A 22,456-nucleotide genomic window follows, 5' to 3' on the forward strand; every position below is an offset into this window, starting at 1 on the left:
AGGAACCCCTATACTTTTTCTTGACAAAGGAACCCCCATACTTAATACTTTTTTTTGCGATAACCTATAGTACTCCCTCTGTTCAAAAATATTTGTTCTAAAAATTGATAAAATGGATGTATCTATAACTAAAATAGGTCTAGATACAACCATTTCAAGAACAAGTTTTTTCGGACGGAGGGAGTACTAAATACTAAATACTTGACCAAAATGAATGGGCCATCGATCAAGAAAAAAAAGGAAGACACGCCAGACGCTCCCTACCTGTTCTCCTCATACCTTCACTCTCTCCCCACCGCTCCCCATTCCATGGTGGCCCTGCCTGCTCTCCCCACTGCCTCATCTACCCACCACGGCCTCGCCCCGTCGGCCGCCGCCTCCTCTCCCCACCATGGCCTCGGCCCGCCGCCTTCTCTCTCCACCACGACCTCACCTTGCCGCTAACCCCGCCGTTCTTCCCTAGATCGACTCTGTCGCCGCCGTCCACATGTTCCAGCACAGATCAAGATGCGAGCTAGAGGAGCATCCTGGAAACGATGCGGCAGCGGGAATCTCGGAGCGGGCCGAGTTCCAGTTCGTCTACGTGCCCACCGTGATAGTCGACCTCGTGCTTCGCTCCCACACCTGCTCCGAGAAGGCGCTCCCAGCTTGCCTACGTGGTCGGTTGCTCCAGGTACTTGTGGATTCAGGCATTCGCAACTGTGAACTCGAGTTTAACAAACGGTATATCACTGCTGGATGGTGAACACACACAGTGGTGCTTTTATTGATAGAAAGTCAGGATCCTTTCTCTTAAGAGGCTACTGTAAGAAATGGTAACTTGGGGCATGACTTGCAAGAAAGGGATTGTATGACAGAATGATATTACTTCATGGTAGAGTTTCTGCATCTGGAGATCAAGTTTTATCTTGGTGTCTCATGTCAGTTTTATTGTGTGTGTGTGTGTTTCAGTAACACATTTACTGTTCTGATGATCTTGCAAATTTGTGAGCCGAAGAAATGATGACTTAGATACTTGCGTTCTGATAAGTATGCTGAGCAGAAATAACAGGCGGTCATCTGTTATATGATATATTAAATTAAATGATGATTTTTTATTAGGTGCAGTTTAGAATTTTGAGTGTACAATGCATCCTGTAATGAGAGACCACACACTTAAAAGTTTCTTTAGATTGAAAATGGCTGTATCTGCTTGCTAAATCCTAATTGCTATCCATTCCAGTACAATACTTATGTAGCTCAGTAGTCTAGGTTCGAGCATGAGAGTCGTTTTCGAATTGGAGAGAAAAAATATAATTTGGGGTGATCCTGTTTTCCTACTGTCTAATCTTGGAGTAAGCTTATCCTGAATATATGTGAACTCTTTTGGCACTTTGTGGTTCTCTTTAGTCTCTCCGGTTAATATAACCAGTTCATTATTATTTGTATGTTATTTGTCTTTCACATGAAGATTCATTCTTTCTGGTTGTTTAGAAAGGACAAATAGATGTCGATCAGTTTGAGCGTGCGGGATAGCTTATGTGTGTCTGTTGTTTGGAGTGGGCAATTCCTGTGTTTTTCTTCTCACACTTCAGTTCTAGTCATACATGCAAGAAAGGAAACTGGGTTATGTATGTTCATGCCAAATAAACATCAGGAGGTAATGATGACCTGTTGCTAACTTCTGCCAAGCCATTCTTAAGAATGTTGTTTGTTTGCAGGATGTAGCTTGGGAAGGTCAGACTGTTGGAGTTGTAGCAGTTGTAGATTTCTTCAAGGCAAAAATAAAGCATTTGCACTTGGTGATATGAAAAAGGTTAGCTTTCAGGTTTTGTTTCAGCATGCTGTCACTCCTTAGCACTAATTATTACATACTAATTACTACCTGCACGTGCTTCTCGCTCCGGTCAAGAGGTATTATCAGTTGGGTGTGTGCGTACTCAAACTTTTAAACTTATATATCTGTATCTACATGACTATTGGGAATTTGAGAATTGAGACTAAACTTATGTAAATGATATTAGTATGTAGAAGAGTGAAAAAACAATTTATAACATTTTAGCATTAGAATTTGTGGTCAAGGTTCACGTCTCAATCATACCACATCAAATTCATGCGTGTATAAAGGGCCAGTTTGGTTGGTGTCCACAACTTCATGCCTGGGACAAATGGGTGCCTGGAATGTAGCTTCTTCCCAGTTTCAAGTAAAAAGTATTCCCTACAAATGGGTGCCTGGGACAAATTACCTTTGGTAGCTTTCCACGAAGGCGAGTTTCACAGCCTTTGACATATTTAAATGCAGTAATGTTCTGCATTTAAAACAGCATAAAGAGATCTTGTGGAACATACATATGTTTACTCGTTTTTCTGCACTGAGAAATTGTACCATTGTATATTACAAAATGAGGCATACACAATGGAAGTAATTGCTACTCAGCGGCACCCCAATTCGCCCCTGAAACTAAATTTGTCTTCCAAAAGTGTGCTGTGTGGTACAATAAAATATCATGTGCATGTATCCATAAAATATACATGTAACCGTATCATGGTAGGCTAAACCTGCAAATGAAAAACAAATAATGTTAGTTCCAAAAATAGTTATAGATGCAACAACATAGTAGCTGCAAAGAAGTAATGGAATGACACACCCGCCTCATCTCTCTAAAACATCTTTGTAGACAATGTTCTTGGTGCTTTTCCCGGATTTATCAACCTCCTTGTTTGGCTTGGCCAAAATCCATGTCGTCTCTCTTGACACTCCCCTTGACAATGCAACATATAGCTGACCATGTGAGAATACAGGCTCAGGAAGGTAAATACCAACGTTTGGGATGGTCTGACCCTGTGCCTTATTAATTGTCATCGCAAAACTTAGGCGGATGGGGAACTGTTTTCTCTTAAGTTTGAAGGGAAGTGAGATGTCCTCCAAGGGCGACATAGGGATCCTAAGTATAAACACCCTCTTTCCAGCATGCTGACCTCCAACAATCTCCGCGTCGATTGCATTATCCTGGAAGGCTCTGATTATAAGTCGTGTTCCATTGCATAGGCCATTATGAGGGTCGAGGTTCCGAAGCAGAATGACTGGGCAGTTGACCTTTAATCTCAAAACATGCGGTGGCAAGCCATTTGGTGTGATCGAGTTCAAAAAATCAATTGTGTAATTATTTTGCAAGTCATCCTCGATTGAGTCGAAGCTATGATATAACTTTTCTTCGCCTGGAAACCTGGAGATCATCTTATCATTCAGGTCATCCACATGATCATTCTTGGTCGAAAGAATTGCACGTGCGCTCATGTACTCTCTCGATCTAGCATTGGCATGCAGCGATGGGAAGACATCTTCAATGAGCGTGTTAATAGCTTTTTCATCCTCAGTATAGCGGATCACAATGTTGTCAGGGAGACGCACATAGTCGTCGCCAATTGTCTCTTCTGTTCCATTGCCGATCCTTAGGAGGTATTTGGAGAACCAAGGATTAGCCTGTGCACGCATATTGTGCGTGAGACATATCTTGCGGGTCTTCTCCCACAAATATGATCTCAGAAGTGTAGCATCTGTGATCTGCGCTCTTGTCCCACGTGCCACAACGGGAAGGACCTGCCTGAAATCCCCACCAAAGACGACAACCTTTCCCCCAAACGGCAAAGGACATTCCATTATATCCTGCAACGATCTATCAAGCGTCTCAACAGCTTGACGTTTTGTCATAGCGACTTCGTCCCAAATTATTAAGGACGCCTGTTTAAGCAACTCCGCTGTACCGCTTTGCTTTGTGAAACTACACATGCTGTTGTCAGTGAGCTTTATTGGAATTTTGAACCTAGAGTGTGCAGTCCGTCCTCCAGGCATTATCGACGCCGCTATACCTGATGTAGCAGTTGCAATTGCTATTTGGCCCATGGAACGCATCTTTGCAAGCAATGTCTTGTACAAGTACGTCTTCCCAGTGCCTCCTGGACCATCAACAAAGAACACCTGACTTTTTTGGTTCATCACATGATCCATTATGTCATTGAAACCAGCCAGCTGCTCACTGTTCAAACTGCTAAATAGATCTAGATGTTCTTTGTCCACGGTGACTTGCCTCTCCTCTGTTACCTCTCTGTGCTCACCATCATAAGAACCATCGGTCTCAACCAGATCTGGAAGTCCATAGGTTGTAATATCCTTTCCCATGGATTGCAACATATCCCTGATATCTCTAAGCACCATCTGTTCAAGTGTTGCCTCATTGGATTGGTTACGACGGTAATCCTCAGACATTGATGCTAGATTCTTGTCCCACATTTGTCGGATTTCTGTTGCCTCACAAAATACCAGTATAGTCGCAAACAACCGTCTTAGGGCACAAGGCATCTGAAATGTGGCTGCCTCCGTCATGCAATCATCAAGAGTCCTGTCGTGCTCAATGAGGCCTAAGTGCTCACATGCCTCCCTGAAGGAACTGCATGCCTTGCCATTTACTGTTTTTAAATCATCAAATGAAGTGGCACCCCGGACATGACTTAGTAGGACACGCAAGTAGTACCTTTCTCCTTCAGTAGGGTGTGCATACACAAGCCTTCCGACCTGTGATCTCTTATTTCTTCTGTTCTGCCACTCCTTGTTTCCAGCTATCCATCTATAATGTTTTGGAAACTCTCTGTACAACCATTTTCATGCCTCTGGAAACCTTCGGTTCATCTCAAAGTACTCGGTAAGCATGGACTTGGAAGAAGATGGTCGAGCGAGAACATCTTCCAGATTTTCACAAGATTTAAATGCAATTGTATGCATGTTTGGCAAATGAAGCTGGAGCTGCAGCACAGATGGACTGACACCAAACATTTTAAAACCAAAAATCCTGTAAATAGCCTCTGGAGGAGATACATATCGTGCATCTCTATATTGTCGGATTTCATTGATGATTCCACCATCATTGATGATATCCTGCTTGAATGCAAAGGATGTCCGATCATGCCCTTTGTAGATGTACTTGAACAAGTACTTGACTGCCTTGATGCTTGAGCATGCTTCGACATTAATGTGGTAGTTGTATCGCATAAGCAGAAAAGGGTTGTAAGGGACCACCCATCTATTGTCCAAATTTGCTTCTCTGATCCTAACTCCACGTCCATCGTCCCTCCTCCTATAGATGGGATATGAGTCTTTCCCTTGTTGTGTGGCATTGCAAAAATCTCGCGGGTAATGAAATCGACACTGTCCATTAATCATGCAAGGACAACTTTTTTTCAACTCACCACAGGGTCCATGCATCATGTGTTTGATGACCAGATCATGTAGAATGGGGTATTTTTCTTTGTCAGGTATCTCTGCAGATATCACCCGATCATAGGCATCCGGGGTCGCTAACTTTCTTTTTGCTTTCATGATTAGAAGTATATGCTCATGCGGGAGACCTTGTTTCTGAAACTCCGTGACATGTACATAAGCCGCAACTTCTCCGAAATGCTTACCTCTAGTCAGTAAGTCCATCATATCTCGTTGTTTAGCTTTGTATACTCTTGCCACCAGGTCTGGACGGTCTTGTGGCAGTTGTCTAGGCAACAATTTCTCAGTTATCTCCTCCCAATAAGGATTGCAAGTCATTGTGATAAAATAATCCGGTTTACCCCACCGCTGGACTATTGCCATTGCATCTAGAAACCTCCGTTGCATGTCATGGTCACCACCCGGAAATGTACGTGGGAGCACGATTCTCTTGCCAATCCGATCACAGCGTGACTCGCCGACAACGACAGTGTCAACAAGACCCTATAATAGTATACAAGGTTATAGAAAAGCATGGAATGTCCATAAAGTCGTTGCATTATGATCTATTAGAATATACAAAAGCACGTTACCTGGTAGAGGTCAGCGCGTATAACCTTCTGATTTTCCGGCTTTGAGTACCAGTCAAGCCTCATAGTCTCCATCTTGATATACATGTCAACAGCCCACTGTTGGAAAAGGTGCACCCCGAACAAGATGATGTTAAAAAGCTTCTTCCTGACCTGCAGTTTGAAGCAGTAGTACTCCCTCGCACTAACAAATTTCCTGGCCTTTGTTGCATTCACCTCATTGTCACCAAAATCCTCATCTGGGTTATATTCATTGTCATCTACAAGATTCACAACATTTCAAATTCAATATGTTGTTTGCAGGCATAATAGTTGACCATATAAGAATTAAAGATTAAGCAATGATGACCGATACCCGCAGGTAAATCCGTGGCATGGTCTTCATGTGGTTCAAAATTCCCAACTTGTTCACTTTCTGTAATGAAGTTTTCATGTGATAGAAAAATGAGAACATAAGTCTTCATTCGTAAATAGCAAGTATATAAATTAATAGTGCACATCATACCTGTAGATAAATCAGAGGTTTGGTTTACTTGTGGTGCAGTATTATGCGCTGAATATTGGGTCGTGTCATCTACAAGATTGACAACATTTCACCTTCAATACGTTGTTTGCACCGATAATAATTGACCACATAAGAATTGAAGAATAAGCAATGATGACCGATACCTGCAGGTAAATTTGTGGCATGGTCTTCATGTGGTTCAAAATTCCCAACTTGTTCACTTTCTGTAATCAAGTATTCATATAACAGAAAAATGAGAACATAAGTCTTCATTCATAAATAGCAAGTATATAAATGAATAATGAACCTCATACCTGTATATAAATCAGAGGTTTGGTTTACTTGGGGTGCAGGGTCACCCGACGAACATTGTGTGGTGTCATCGAGGGGGCCAACATATGGCATCCTACGATTCCAACCAGTCTCCCCATGTGGGGAGAATAGTGGATATGACAATGGGTCGTAGCACCCATAGTATGCTCTAATATATAGGGGCCGGTCTCCTTTTTTTCCATGTACGACAACACTTCTATCAAAGCAATTCTTTGGGTCGCTCCCTTCAACCCATATCGCTGCCACTTGAGAAGTCGTTGGGGCATTGTACCTTCGTTGATCCAAGTTGATATCCGTGTTTAGTGAGATCCTATACTCATCTAGATTTGGAACAGACCCAAGACTCTTTAAAACTTGTGCATAAGGGTTATGCTCAAGTATTCGCAGAATCTTTCGTATGAGTTCTATATTAAGATCTGGAGACCTCATAGCCCTGTGAACCAAGTCTTGATCTGTATCATAAATATAGAGCTGCAAATGGCGAGGTCCATTATCAGCCGGCACCAGACCATCAAGAGCGTGGTATAAGCCACCACATGCACGAAATGTATATACTCCAGTTCCTACCGCAGTGCTTACTCGATGATCAAGAGTGACTCCTAGAGTTATGAATGAGAAGTGCGAGTGGAAATATCGTATATGCTCTCTGAAATATTTAGCATCCTCGTCATCTTGACTTGTAAACAACCGTTTCAGCTCTTTTGGAACGTCTGGAGTAATAATATCGACTTTTCCTTTTCTGCAACAAAATGCTGGGCCCTCAAATGGAAACCGCAATGCCCCACAATGGCGGCAGTCGGGAACCTTTCTTAGGACATGGTGCTTTGTAGGTAGGTTTCGGTAAATGAATTCATCGGTATTTGATACTGGTGCTGCTCATGGGCGTCCAAGTTGGTAAGATTCATAAGCAAGACCTAGCATTAAAGAACAATATATATTAAATTATGAATGAATACCTATGAGGCTCATGGTAAATTTGGAAATAGACAATGGACATACCTTCGGCCATAAATATTCTAGCTTCCTCATCAGGCTCATGGTACACAGATTCTCCATTTTGCAATGGCGCCAAGCAGTCTAGTAGGCAATATATTGGTCAAACATAAATGCCACAAAATTGTCAACGAAGAACCTGAACAGTGAACGACTAAACATATAATGTACCTTCAAAATTGGGTTGTTGAACAACAGGCTCAAATATTCCATATGGATCTTCTATCTGGTCGTTGCCCACTACGAAAAACCACAAGATAAGTAGAGCATACAAAATCAGGTACTATAGTAGTCTAGGGTCATAAAAATTACTTTGTAGATCTTGAGTGCTTTGAGTATCATCTGGAGACGGTTCTGCAGGGTGTCTCTCATCATTAGTTGGTGTCTTCATTGGTTGACTGGAGCCATTAAAAGGCTCTATACCTGAATAGACGAAAGAGAACCAGGAATTGCGGTCAAATAAACACTATGGACACACTTCCACCATAACTAAATGGACGAACTAAACCGGACCTTGAATTGAGAAATCTGGGTTACGTATTCTGCTAAGTTGGGGTGCCTGAACCCCTGAAAGTTGTGTGAGAGGCTCTGCATTGTGTTCAATTGACAGTAACTTTCATTTAGAAGCTGATTATAGTTTTGTTCTTGTTTAGAAGATTACAAACCAAAGCCATTAAAGCATACCTTGTGCAATATCTCTTACGACGGTGGAGATTGATTGCATGTTATGACCAAGAGGCATAGCAACAGCTCTAATGCGTCCACCAATTTGTTGTATCTGATATGCATCATTCCGGTGCAACCAATCGGACTCCTCGTCGTATGTTAAAGTATTCTCCTTGTCGTGGGGGCATGTTCAGCTGATAGAGATGAATTTGGTATATTTGATGCTACTGCATGAAAATTGTAGATAACATCAGTAATTTTTTTTTGTTATATTCGATAAGATAACACCATGCAATCAATATGTTATGGTAGCACAGAACCTTCAGACGCTATTTGTTGTAGCTGGGTGACACCGGATTGTCCTGTAGCTGGTGTGTGTGACACGGTGCTATCGCTGGTGAGTAGGGTCGTAGTAGCCTTTCTCTGCTCACGTGATGGGCGTTGTCGTTTTAATATTTCATCCCTATTTTGTGCATACCGCTCCCTGTCCCTTTTCCTCCACATTTCTTTAGGGTCTACATATGTAACGCCCTCGATGCGACTATATCTCCCACGTGTTGAAGCACGACTTAGAGACATAACCGCATTGAAAGCAATGTCGCAAATTAGGTAATCTTCACACAACCCATGTAATACATAAGGGGAAAAGATACATAGTTGGCTTACAATCGCCACTTCACACAATACATAAATAAAGCATTACATCATCCAGATACAATCAAGGCCCGACTACGGAGCCAAAATAAAAGAAAACCCCAAATGCGACAAGGTCCCCGATCGACCCCAACTGGGCTTCACTACTGATCAACTAGAACGAAACAACACAAAGGACAAGATCTTCATCGAGCTCCTCCTTGAGCTTGGTAGCGTCATCTGCATGGTTCAACGGCACCTGCAAGCTGGTTTTTGGAAGTATCCGTGAGTCACGGGGACACAACAATCTCACACCCTCGCGGTCAAGACTATTTAAGCTTATAGGAAGGGTAAAAGGTATGAGGTGTAGCTGCAGCAAGCGACTAGCATATATGGTGGCTAACATACGCAAATGAGAGCGAGAAGAGAAGGCACAACACGGTCGATAAAAGTATGATCAAGAAGTGATCCTAGAACAACCTATGTCAAGCATAACTCCAACACCGTGTTCACTTCCCGGACTCCGCCGAGAAGAGACCATCACGGTTACACACGCGGTTGATGTATTTTAATTAAGGTCAACTTCAGGTTTTCTACAATCGGACATTAACAAATTCCCATCTGCCCATAACCGCGGGCACGACTTTCGAAAGATCATATCCCTGCAGGGGTGTCCCAACTTAGCCCATGACAAGCTCTCACGGTCAATGAAGGATAAACCTTCTCCCAAGACATTCCGATTAGACTCGGCATCCCGGTTCTACAAGACATTTCGACAAGTTAAAACAAATCCAGCAACACCGCCTGAATGTGCTGACAAATCCCGATAGGAGCTGCACATATCTCGTTCTCAGGGCACACTCAGATGAGCTCTCCATACAACTAAAACCAAACCTCGAGTTTCCCCGAGGGGGCGCTGCACAGGACTCTAGTTTGGACCAACACTCAGAGGAGCACTGGCCCGGGGGGGTTTAAATAAAGATGACCCTTGAGTCCGTGGAACCCAAGGGAAAAAGAGGCTAGTGGCGAATGGTAAAACCAATATTGGGCATTGCTGGAAGAGTTTTATTCAAGGCGAACTGTCAAGGGGTTCCCATTATAGCCCAACCGCGTAAGGAACGCAAAATCCGGGAACATAATACCGGTATGACGGAAATTAGGGCGGCAAGAGTGGAACAAAACATTAGGTATAAGGCCGAGCCTTTCACCCTTTACCAAGTATATAGATGCATTAATTAAATAAGAGATATCATGATATCCCAACAAGTAAACATGTTCCAACAAGGAACAACATAGCCATGTTCCAACAAGGAACAAACTTCATCTTCACCTACAACTAACAACGCTATAAGAGGGCTGAGCAAAGCGGTAACATAGCCAAACAACGGTTTGCTAGGACAAGGTGGGTTAGAGGCTTGGTTCAACAATATGGGAGGCATGATAAGCAAGTGGTAGGTATCGCAGCATAGGCATAGCAAAAGAGCGAGCATCTAGCAAGCAAAGATAGAAGTGATTTCGAGGGTATGGTCATCTTGCCTGAAATCCCGCAAGGAAGAAGAACGATTCCATGAAGAAGACAAACGGACGTAGTCGAATGGGTCCTCACAAACGCGACGTTATCAGAACCAACCCGAAGAAGCCACACCGGAAAGAAGCACACAACATAGTAAACAACCAACACATAATCATGGCATGATGCACAATCAAGTATGATGCATGTCCGGTTTAATGAAGCATGGCATGGCAAAGTACACAAACAACACTACAAGTTAAGTGGCGTTGCATATTGACGAAACACCACGTGACTTATTTAGTTCTCTCTCGTTTATGTACTCAACAATATTAAATGTTGATAAGCATGGCAAGAGGTGGAGCAAATGAAAACTACCTATCTAGTCAAGTTTAAATGAGGCCGGAAACAACGAACAACAATTTCGGAAACTCCTCATATGCATATATTAGGTTTGGTACTGTTCTGCCCTAAACATAATTTTAGAGTTGTTAAGCATGCAAAATAAGGCCACCGTGTTAAACTAGGCAAAATTCTACCCCATTTACATATAAAGATTATTATAATCAGAGCTACGGTTATTTAGTTATGAATTAAATCATTTTTACATGGCATAGGGGAAAATATATGCAAACAGCATTTTAAACATTTTAAACATGGATGAAAGTGACATATTATTTATCTACATAAAATTCTAAGCAAGATTCATATATTAAGTTTTTACATGTGATGCTTAGTTAATAAGTTATTATATGCATGAACTATGATGGGTTTTCTGTAAATCTGCAAACTCCTGGATAAATAGATAAATCGCAGATCCTAAAAAAACTATACGAGCCGAAACAAAGGCCGGCCCACATTGCATAGGGGCTCGTGTGCTGCTCACCATGGGCCAAAGGCCCAGATCTGGAGTGGTTCGGCTTGACTGGCCGGCCGGGACGAGCTGGGCCTGGCCGAGGCGGTTGCTGGGCGCACGCGGTCAACGCGTGGCTGGACCGAGCGATGCAGGCGCTCGTTCTGCTCGCACTAAACAGGGGCGCTGGCGGCTGGGAGCAGAGCTCCGGCGAGCGTGGCAAACGGCGGCGAGGCGAGGGACTTGGCGCGGCGGCGGCTTGTGGAAGAGCAACAACGATGGAACTAGGTGCGGGTGAGGGACTTCGCGCTCGAGACGGACAGGAGGGCGCCGTCCTCGTCAGGAACCCTCGAAGACGACGACGACAGAGACTGCAGCAGGCAACGACGCAGCTTGGGCGGCGGAGCTGGAGCGAGGGAGGCGGCTGAGGGAGTGTGGTTGCCGGAGACGCGATCCAGGGCGGCGGGAGTTGGGGCTCCATGGCCACGGCGAGGAGTTCCATGGGCGGCGGCGCTGTTCGTTCCTGCAGGGAGGCGGGGTGAGAAGCAGAGAGATCGTGAGCGAGAGAGAGGAACAAAGAAGAAAAAAGGAGAGGTAAAGGGAGGCGCTGGCGTAGAATCTCATGTGCATGCTCGCACACGAGCGCGAGGCTCTCCTCGGGTGGCTCCTGGAGGTAGCGCAAGGTCGAGGTGCTCGAGGATGGCGCAGGTCGCCGTAGACGAGGTGGCAGAGGCAGGAGACGAAGCTGCTCGAAGCTCTCACATGGCGGCGTTGAGGGAGCTCGAGAGGAGGCTCGGATGGATTGGCTGGATCTGAACACGAGGAAGGAAAGTGGTTGCTGCGATTCGTCTCGGGTGGAACTGGATCGGGAGGGGATCCCGATGTGGGAGAGGAGTGGCGGCGGGGAGGGACAAGCCTCCTAGGTTTTAGGGTTAGGCTAGATTTGGTAGGTGGTGGTCTATAAATATAAGGAAAAGAAGGAGTTTGGATCCTCCGATCAAAATCGGACGGTTCAGAAAGAATAGGCTAGGGAGTCCAAATAAGAAAACGGTGACGTTTTGTAGACGTTTGGGGATGATCCGGATCCAACGGTGACGACTGCCCGGGTCGGGTCCGGGACAATCTCGGACGCGCACGTGAGGGGTTCGATGCACTGTGCAGAGAGGGTTTCGGACCGTGCGGTCGCATCAGACAACTCCGGAAGTGAAGAGGGGAAGGAGGATGGACTAGGTGGGTTGTGGCGAGACTGCGAGGGGAACAAGAGAGAGAGAGAGGGCTCGGCATCTGTTTCCGGAGACCGAAAACGTCCGACATTAGACCGGTTATAATGGCGCTATAGTTAATCGTTGGGGTGTCAAACGAACTCTGAATGCGATGAAACTTGACAGGCGGTCTATCTATACTATAATAAGACCACACGCCAACTTTCATCCCATTTCGAGAACATTTTCCGGCCACTTATAAAATACTATTACGGACATGTCGCGGGCGCGTGCGAGTGTGTCTGGACTCAGAACGGACAATGGAAGGAACGGGGAGAACCCGGACGGATGCAGGTTTTGAAAACATGATGATGCAATACACATGATGACAAGATATGCAATGCATGACACGCAAGCAACGACAACACAACAACAACGAATAACTGGAGGACAACTGGCACATCGGTCTCGGGGCGTTACAACACTCCACCACTACGAGAGGATCTCGTCCCGAGATCTAGAATGGCACCGGAGAGAAAAATGGAAGAGAAAAGAAGAGGTAAAACTAAGTTGCTTCTTTGACAAACGAGTGAGAACAAAGAACCTTGAAAAGGTTAAGCCATTACGAGTAAGAATACAACGGAGATGAACGAAGTTGAAAGCACTCCGTTAAGAAAGAGGAATAAGAAAGAACCGATTTGGGTAGCACTTCGGTTGAAAAGAGATGAAGACTTGATAAAATGAAAGAGCTTAAGCAAAAGGGACACAACACTCCGGTTAAATGGATAAACCAAGAAAATAACATGATCCTGACAAAACGAAAAGATGAAACATCACAATGTCTCCGGAAGAAAAGAATAGAAGTTAGATCATTGAAATAGGAGAATGGAGAAGAAAATGCCAAAACCTGCCACAAAAGAGCTCGACAAGGCATCTTTAGGAGAAGGGTCGAACGGAGTTGTTGGGAATCCAACAACGAAAAGGATAAGATTGACATGGACTTATAGAAGACATCTCAAAATTATGAGGTGACAACCTGTCACTCACGGGAAAAAGAATTGGATAGATAAGAGCAAATTGACGAGAAAGTATATCGCACCGGAAAGGATAAATGAAGAACTTGAATCCTTTATAAGCACCATAATAGCAAACATCCTTAAAGAAGGCTTAAGGTGAAATATAATCCAAGATAACTCCAACGAAGAGGTTGATGGATTTAAAATACCCCATTCTCGATAACTTGTGAAACATGAAATAAGAACTCAAATTATCAAGAATGACATAATACCATCTCCAATAATATGGTAGAAAGAATTGCACTCCTAATTGCAAGATGAAGAAACTTAAGCTCCTTAGAAAAGAATGTTGATGAACACTTCGAGAAGGAAATTAAACCTTCATGAAGAACTCCGGTAACAAAAAGAATAACGAAAATAAAAATAAAGAGAAGTCGGAAAACACAAGGTGAAACCTTGTAATTATTTAGACGGATCTCCGTGATAATTAGAGCTTGGAACTCCGGAAAAGAAAAGATGAAGCACCTCGGACCGAGAATGTGATATGATGAACAACTCCGGGTTGAAGAAACTAGATCACTTGGATGAAACAATAATAAGAATTACATTATGTGTATCCTTCACCAATTTAGATTGATGACAAGCACGGATTTGGCATACTACTTATTCTCGTAGAAAGGAATTAAAATAGATATTGCGCAACCTTGGGAAGGTCTTCAATGAACCACCGGTAGGATTTGGAAATAGTGAATAAATAAATATGATAAAGGAGGAAGAGAAATCTTGAACGAACCACCGTAAGAATTGAAAATGAACGAAGAAAAGAGATGAATCACCGGTAAGAATTAGCAAATGAACAAACATACTTGAGGCAATCTAGATACATGACAACGAAAGGATCACGAATTGATTAGAGAATATTTGAATGATGCACCGGTAAGATTTGGAGAACGAGAGCTGAAGGCTGAGAATGAATAATTCTGAGATGGTGGGCTCCGGAGAATTAAACTGAAAATACTCTGAATTACTCCGGATGGATGAAAAGAATATCTCACAATCGCAAATAATTATGAGAGGATGGCAACACGCTAGAATCACGAATCTTAAAGAGAATGGAGCAATATTGAGAAAAAAAATCTTCTTCGGTCTTCCAATCTGAGAATGACGACGAGAAACACCACCATGAATTATTGAGGTACTCCGAAATTAAAATTGGAAAGGTTGAACCAATGATGAAAAGAATTTGAAAGATCTTGGCGAAAAACATTTGACTGATGACAGTTCATTATTACGTCAAACTTTGAAAAGAATTTTACGGATCTCTCTGGGAGAATTAGAAAAGTCAGGTAAGATCCTGGGAAAAGACCTGTGGGTTAGGGCCCACTCAAAAGAAACACCGTTGAAATGATTTCAAAGAGAGAAAGCACCATTGAATTAAATGACTTGAATGAGGGAACATCCTCGAAAGATCTTGAACGAATGCAGAGTGGAAAACACAAATCTTCGAGATATCTTCAGCACTCCGGAACAATTAAATAGCGAGAAGTGGAATGGTTATGAGGTGCACCGGCATGAGAAAACATTTGAAACGAGGAAAAGGATGTGATCAACAAAGCTTGACCTGAAACCACCGGAGATGAAAAGAATGAAAAATGACGAACTTGGAGCTCCATTAGAATCTTCATGAGAATCACCAGATAAGGACATTGGCGGAAAAGGAATGAAGAGACCTCACATCAATAAAATGGATACTTGATGAAGAAATCTGAGTCCTTGAAGAAACAAAGGGAGGGAGGGTGGGAAAAAACAAAGACAACCAGGGAATGGATGAAACAAACAACGTTGAGAGCTTAGATTGAATCTTACGGACGTAGAAAATGGACGGACCCGCTTGAAGAGAAGCACACCGGTGGAAAAGAATTGACGAGACAGTCTCGATTATCGAGAAGGATTAGTACTCACATAGAAGTAAGAGAACACCGCTTAGAAAAAGGCATGGAATCATCATTTGACTTCGAAGCAACTCGAATACCACAACTGAAAACAAAACAAAGGATTGGCTTGCAGAATAAGCCGGAACAAACATATAATAGAGATTTTGTCCAAAGTTTTTGTGGTGGGGCCTACACGGGCTCGATCGTACATCACCATCATGTACAAGGCAGTGCACATGACATACGAAGCGTCCCCGAGTCGGCATAGCCAAGGACTCTTTAAGACACAACGAGACCACTGTAAAATCAACCGTGAATAGGCGGACCACTAGACGTCGAACCCCAATTTCATATCATACATCTGTCGGAAAGAAATCCTAAGAGCTACTTGAATTCTCACTTATAAATTCCCGAAATTTTTCGGTTATGCAATCAGGTGTTAGGGATACAGGGGAAGCATAATAGCTCACCCAAATCTAGCAAATCCTACATCCAGCTGTATCTATCCTTCAACACATAACCAAGATACCTTCGGAAATTGTCTACCTCAACCTTCGAAACTCATCCGTTATACAAGTTATGGCAATACTCTCGAACTCCCGCCCCAGTACTGGGTGGCGCCGAGGTTATCTCACCAACGAACTGCATAAAAGAGATTTTCGATGTCGGCGTACTAAACTCAGGTATTTCAGAACTTCAACGATAAAATTGTGACGACAACACCTCGGAGCTCAACTCCCCGGGACACTGCCACAACCCCTAAATGACAGGAGGCACCAAGAACAATGTTCTCGTCACAAATCCATTGGAACGATTCCAAGATACCCGCGTGATCCTAAAATGTTTTTTTAGTGAAATTTGAGAAAAGAAGAGTCAAAACTCTACATCAGGATGCCTTACCAGAGCGATGAAGGGACTGGGGAGTAAAAAGAATTGCTAAACTCTCCGATATATAATTCCTAGATGACTCAAAACAATTTTCTAGACTCAACAACGGCTGCTAAAAATGATCAATCAGTGTGGGCACCTAAGGTCGGGGAAGGCTCTGATACCAACTTGTAACGCCCCGAACACACCCGCCGGTGGTCGTTACTCCTGGCGGGATCTAGACTGGCCCCATAGATCAATACTAGTCTTTTCTGCGCACTTTGTCCTCACTCATGCGCACCCGGGAGCAACTTCCCGGTCGGTCACTCATCCTGACACTACTCCAAACTGAGCACGCTTAATTTTGGAGTTCTGTCCGAATGGGCTCCCGAAAAAGAAGGAATTCCTTATTGATATGAGTAGTCTATCATCCCTAATAAGTCAGGCCATCACATACACCCCCACTCAGAGGAATCGATGTCCTCGTTGGGCCACAGGAACGCTCCCTCTTGGCACATACGTCTGTGCATCCAGTCCGATACATGTGCCATGCCGGGTGCCACGACGGGTCACAAACGTCATGAACATGACCGCGCACCTGTCCGCAAACATTCGTGTAACCGCAAGGGTCGGCTCTGATACCAACTTGTAACGCCCTCGATGCGGCTATATCTCCCACGTGTCGAAGCACGACTTAGAGGCATAACCACATTGAAAGCAATGTCGCAAGTGAGGTAATCTTCACACAACCCATGTAATACATACGGGGAAAAGATACATAGTTGGCGTACAATCGCCACTTCACACAATACATAAATAAAGCATTACATCATCTAGATACAATCAAGGCCTGACTATGGAGCCAAATAAAAGAAGAACCTCAAATGCGACAAGGTCCTCGATTGACCCCAACTGGGCTCCACTACTGCTCAACTAGAACGAAACAACACAAAGGACAAGATCTTCATCGAGCTCCTCCTTGAGCTTGGTAGCGTCATCTGCACGGTTCAACGGCACCTGCAAGCTGGTTTTTGCAAGTATCTGTGAGTAACGGGGACTCAGCAATCTCACACCCTCGCGATAAAGACTATTTAAGCTTATAGGAAGGGTAAAAGGTATGAGGTGTAGCTGCAGCAAGCGACTATCATATATGGTGGCTAACATACGCAAATGAGAGCGAGAAGGCACAGCACGGTCGATAAAAGTATGATCAAGAGGTGATCCTAGAACAATCTACGTCAAGCATAACTCCAACACCGTGTTCACTTCCCGGACTCCGCCGAGAAGAGACCATCACGGTTACACACGCGGTGGATGTATTTTAATTAAGGTCAACTTCAGGTTTTCTACAACCGGACATTAACAAATTCTCATCTGCCCATAACCGCGGGCACGGCTTTCAAAAGATCATATCCCTGCAGGGGTGTCCCAAATTAGCCCATGACAAGCTCTCACGGTCAACGAAGGATAAACCTTCTCCCGAGACATTCCGATCAGACTCGGTATCCCGATTCTACAAGACATTTCGACAAGTTAAAACAAATCCAGCAACACCGCCCGAATGTGCCGACAAATCCCGATAGGAGCTGCACATATCTCGTTCTCAGGGCACATTCAGATGAGCTCTCCATACAACTAAAACCAAACCTCGAGTTTCCCCGAGGGGGCGCTGTACAGGACTCTAGTTTGGACCAACACTCAGAGGAGCACTGGCCCGGGGGGGGTTTAAATAAAGATGACCCTTGAGTCCGCGGAACCCAAGGGAAAAAGAGGCTAGGTGGCGAATGGTAAAACCAATGTTGGGCATTGCTGGAAGAGTTTTATTCAAGGCAAACTGTCAAGGGGTTCCCATTATAGCCCAACCGCGCAAGGAACGCAAAATCCAGGAACATAACACCGGTATGACGGAAACTAGGGCGGCAAGAGTGGAACAAAACACTAGGCATAAGGCCGAGCCTTCCACCCTTTACTAAGTATATAGATGCATTAATTAAATAAGAGATATCATGATATCCCAACAAGTAAACATGTTCCAACAAGGAACAACATAGCCATGTTCCAACAAGGAACAAACTTCATCTTCACCTGCAACTAACAACGCTATAAGAGGGGCTGAGCAAAGCGGTAACATAGCCAAACAACGGTTTGCTAGGACAAGGTGGGTTAGAGGCTTGGTTCAACAATATGGGAGGCATGATAAGCAAGTGGTAGGTATCACAACATAGACATAGCAAAAGAGCGAGCATCTAGCAAGCAAAGATAGAAGTGATTTCGAGGTTATGGTCATCTTGCCTGAAATCCCGCAAGGAAGAAGAACGATTCCATGAAGAAGACAAACGGACGTAGTCGAACGGGTCCTCACAAACGCTACGTTATCGGAAACAACCCGAAGAAGCCACACCAGAAAGAAGCACACAGCATAGTAAACAACCAACACGTAATCATGGCATGATGCACAATCAAGTATGATGCATGTCCGGTTTAATGAAGCATGGCATGGCAAAGTACACAAACAACACTACAAGTTAAGTGGCGTTGCATATTGACGAAACACCACGTGACTTATTTAATTCTCTCTCGTTTATGTACTCAACAATATTAAATGTTGATAAGCATGGCAAGAGGTGGAGCAAATGAAAACTACCTATCTAGTCAAGTTTAAATGAGGCCGGAAACAACGAACAACAATTCCGGAAACTCCTCATATGCATATATTAGGTTTGGTACTGTTCTGCCCTAAACATAATTTTAGAGTTGTTAAGCATGCAAAATAAGGCCACCGTGTTAAACTAGGCAAAATTCTACCCCATTTACATATAAAGATTATTAGAATCGGAGCTACGGTTATTTAGTTATGAATTAAATCATTTTTACATGGCATAGGGGAAAATACATGCAAACATCATTTTAAACATTTTAAACATGGATGAAAGTGACATATTATTAATCTACATAAAATTCTAAGCAAGATTCATATATTAAGTTTTTACATGTGATGCTTAGTTAATAAGTTATTATATGCATGAACTATGATGGGTTTTCTGTAAATCTGCAAACTCCTGGATAAATAGATAAATCGCAGATCCTAAAAAAAACTATACGAGCCGAAACAAAGGCCAGCCCACATTGCATAGGGGCTCATGTGCTGCTCACCATGGGCCAAAGGCCCAGATCTGGAGTGGTTCGGCTTGACTGGACGGCTGGGACGAGCTGGGCCTGGCCGAGGCGGTTGCTGGGCGCACGCGGTCAACGCGTGGCTGGACCGAGCGATGCAGGCGCTCGTTTTGCTCGCACTAAACAGGGGCGCTGGCGGCTGGGAGCAGAGCTCCGGCGAGCGTGGGAAACGGCGGCGAGGCGAGGGACTTGGCGTGGCGTCGGCTTGTGGAAGAGCAACAACGATGGAACTAGGTGCGGGCGAGGGACTTCGCGCTCGAGACGGACAGGAGGGCGCCGTCCTCGTCAGGAACCCTCGAAGACGACGACGACAGAGACTGCGGCAGGCAACGACGCAGCTTGGGCGGCGGAGCTGGAGCGAGGGAGGCGGCTGAGGGAGTGTGGTTGCCGGAGACGCGATCCAGGGTGGCGGGAGTTGGGGCTCCATGGCCACGGCGAGGAGTTCCATGGGCGAAGGCACTATTCGTTCCTGCAGGGAGGCGGGGTGAGAGGCAGAGAGATCGTGAGCGAGAGAGAGGAACAGAGAGGAAAAAAAGGAGAGGTAAAGGGAGGCGCTGGAGTAGAATCTCATGTGCATGCTCGCACACGAGCGCGAGGCTCTCCTCGGGTGGCTCCTGGAGGCAGCGCAAGGTTGAGGTGCTCGGGGATGGCGCAGGTCACCGTAGACGAGGTGGCAGAGGCAGGAGACGAAGCTGCTCGAAGCTCTCACATGGCGGCGTTGAGGGAGCTCGAGAGGAGGCTCGGATGGATTGGCTGGATCTGAACACGAGGAAGGAAAGTGGTTGCTGCGATTCGTCTCGGGTGGAACTGGATCGGGAGGGGATCCCGATGTGGGAGACGAGTGGCGGCGGGGAGGGACAAGCCTCCTAGGTTTTAGGGTTAGGCTAGATTTGGTAGGTGGTGGTCTATAAATATAAGGAAAAGAGGGAGTTTGGATCCTCCGATCAAAATCGGATGGTTCAGAAAGAATAGGTTAGGGAGTCCAAATAAGAAAACGGTGACATTTTGTAGACGTTTGGGGATGATCCGGATCCAACGGTGACGACTGCCCGGGTCGGGTCCGGGACAATCTCGGACGCGCACGTGAGGGGTTCGATGCACTGTGCAGAGAGGGTTTCGGACCGTGCGGTCGCATCAGACAACTTCGGAAGCGAAGAGGGGAAGGAGGATGGACTAGGTGGGTTGTGGCGAGACTGCGAGGGGAAGAAGAGAAAGAGAGGGCCCGGCATCTGTTTCCGGAGACCGAAAACGTCGTTAGACCGGTAATAATGGCGCTATTGTTAATCGTTGGGGCGTCAAACGAACTCCGAATGCGATGAAACTTGACAGGCGGTCTATCTATACTATAATAAGACCACACGCCAACTTTCATCCCATTCCGAGAACATTTTCCGGCCACTTATAAAATACTATTACGGACATGTCGCGGGCGCGTGCGAGTGTGTCTGGATTCAGAACGGACAACGGAAGGAACGGGGAGAACCCGGACGGATGCAAGTTTTGAAAACATGATGATGCAATACACATGATGACAAGATATGCAATGCATGACACGCAAGCAACGACAACACAACAATAGCGAATAACTGGAGGACAACTGGCACATCGGTCTCGGGGCGTTACAACATAGATGAGAAAGCTAGTTAGTATCAACAAATAGGGTTCACTGTAGTTGGTTGATCGTCATTACCAATGGGCATGGACATCGGTGTTTGTGTTTCATCTTCATGGACACTGATATCGGCGGAAGCGTCAGCCATTTTTTTGTTTCTTTAGGCGTGACGTTGTCTCTTTAATATTTCGTCTCTATTTTGTGAATACCGTTCCCTATCCAGTCGCCTCTTCAGCTCCGTAGGGTCTACATGTATGATTTAGAGTATCATAAGTTACCTGAATAATACGTAAGCATGCAGTATATGGCCATACTTACTTTGGGACATGGCTAGGGGTGTGTCTGGCACATTTTGCTCATCATTCGGCAGAGGTTTATCATTCTGCTTCTTTAAACGTGCCTCACGACGTCTTTTCAGAATGTCCTCTCTATTTCGTGCATAATATTCTTTGTCCCTCTGCCTCTTAATTTCTTTAGGGGCTGTTTAAATATACAATGGAAATTAGCACATTTGTTATAGAAGTGTTCATCAACCCAGAAAAAAAGAAGCGCTCAGTTGGCTGATAGTTACCCGAGGAATGGATGTTGCTTATATCCTGAAATGGGGTGCGTGCCCCCGAGTGATTTGGAGAAGTCATAACGTCGACTTCGTAGACTGAATACTCCAGTCAAAAATCTGTCAAGAGGGTTGACTGGAAGCATATATTAGTTAGAATTAGATTCAAGTTATGTTGTCATAAATCTGTAGATTGCATTTTCTTAAAGCACAAGGAAGTTAGAAGATAACTTGCAAGAACAAGAAGAAATGTGTAATATTAAAATCTTGCCTGATGTTTTCAGAGGATGACACAGGTGATGCAAGGAACTGACGACCTGTTTGCAGCGAGAAGGTGAGGCAGGAGCAGCCGCGCATCTAATGGCCAGTGGAGGGCGGCGAGGGAAGGCGGCGGTGTTTTCGTGCGGCGAGGTCGCCGTCCAGGAAGGCGAAAGCGATGATGTTTCTGAGCGGCAAGGGGATATCGGTGGGATATGTTTCTTGTTTTTGGATTTGGATTTGGAAGGTCTATTATTATTTGTGGGAATGGGGGATACGTGATTGTAGGGATTGTGTTTCCTTTCGCATGGAAGTTTTTCTCCACGGTGGAGTACGGTCAGTCAATGTAAATTAGTAAGTGCACACCAGAAAACATATCAGGTGAAGGCTAGCCGTTGGATATATATTAGTGGGGATAATCATGCGGTAGTAGTGGGTTCGTGTATGTTTTGTGGGGTGCGTTTAACAAAGATAATGTTTGCTCTTTTATTAGTAGTGGATGGAAGTGGATAGTGGATGGA

General features: G+C 44.6%; 1 protein-coding gene across 4 annotated transcripts; it reads left to right on the forward strand.

Moving 5' to 3' along the window:
- The first annotated feature begins 240 nt into the window (after positions 1-240).
- Positions 241-22,442, forward strand: LOC123086480 (uncharacterized). 4 transcript variants are annotated; one of them, XM_044508248.1, is made up of 3 exons: positions 241-673; positions 1,701-1,795; positions 22,005-22,442. In XM_044508248.1, the coding sequence occupies exons 1-3, from the start codon at positions 508-510 to the stop codon at positions 22,215-22,217; spliced, it is 474 nt and encodes a 157-aa protein (XP_044364183.1). In that variant the 5' UTR covers positions 241-507; the 3' UTR covers positions 22,218-22,442. The 4 variants fall into 4 exon arrangements, 3 of the variants coding, with proteins under 3 accessions (XP_044364183.1, XP_044364184.1, XP_044364185.1); XR_006440901.1 differs by having other exon boundaries at positions 245-673; positions 21,974-22,442; XM_044508249.1 differs by having other exon boundaries at positions 245-673; positions 21,962-22,420.
- The last annotated feature ends 14 nt before the right edge of the window (positions 22,443-22,456 follow it).

Source organism: Triticum aestivum, chromosome 4A (assembly GCF_018294505.1).
Source record: "Triticum aestivum cultivar Chinese Spring chromosome 4A, IWGSC CS RefSeq v2.1, whole genome shotgun sequence".
NCBI lineage: Eukaryota > Viridiplantae > Streptophyta > Magnoliopsida > Poales > Poaceae > Triticum > Triticum aestivum.

Excerpts from the sequence above, each read along its gene's own strand:
- LOC123086480 (XM_044508248.1), top strand. The coding sequence starts at position 508 with ATGCGAGCTAGAGGAGCATCCTGGAAACGATGCGGCAGCGGGAATCTC. Across the intron at positions 674-1,700 it reads TACGTGGTCGGTTGCTCCAG|GATGTAGCTTGGGAAGGTCA; the intron begins GTACTTGTGGAT and ends GTTTGTTTGCAG. Across the intron at positions 1,796-22,004 it reads CACTTGGTGATATGAAAAAG|CGAGAAGGTGAGGCAGGAGC; the intron begins GTTAGCTTTCAG and ends ACCTGTTTGCAG.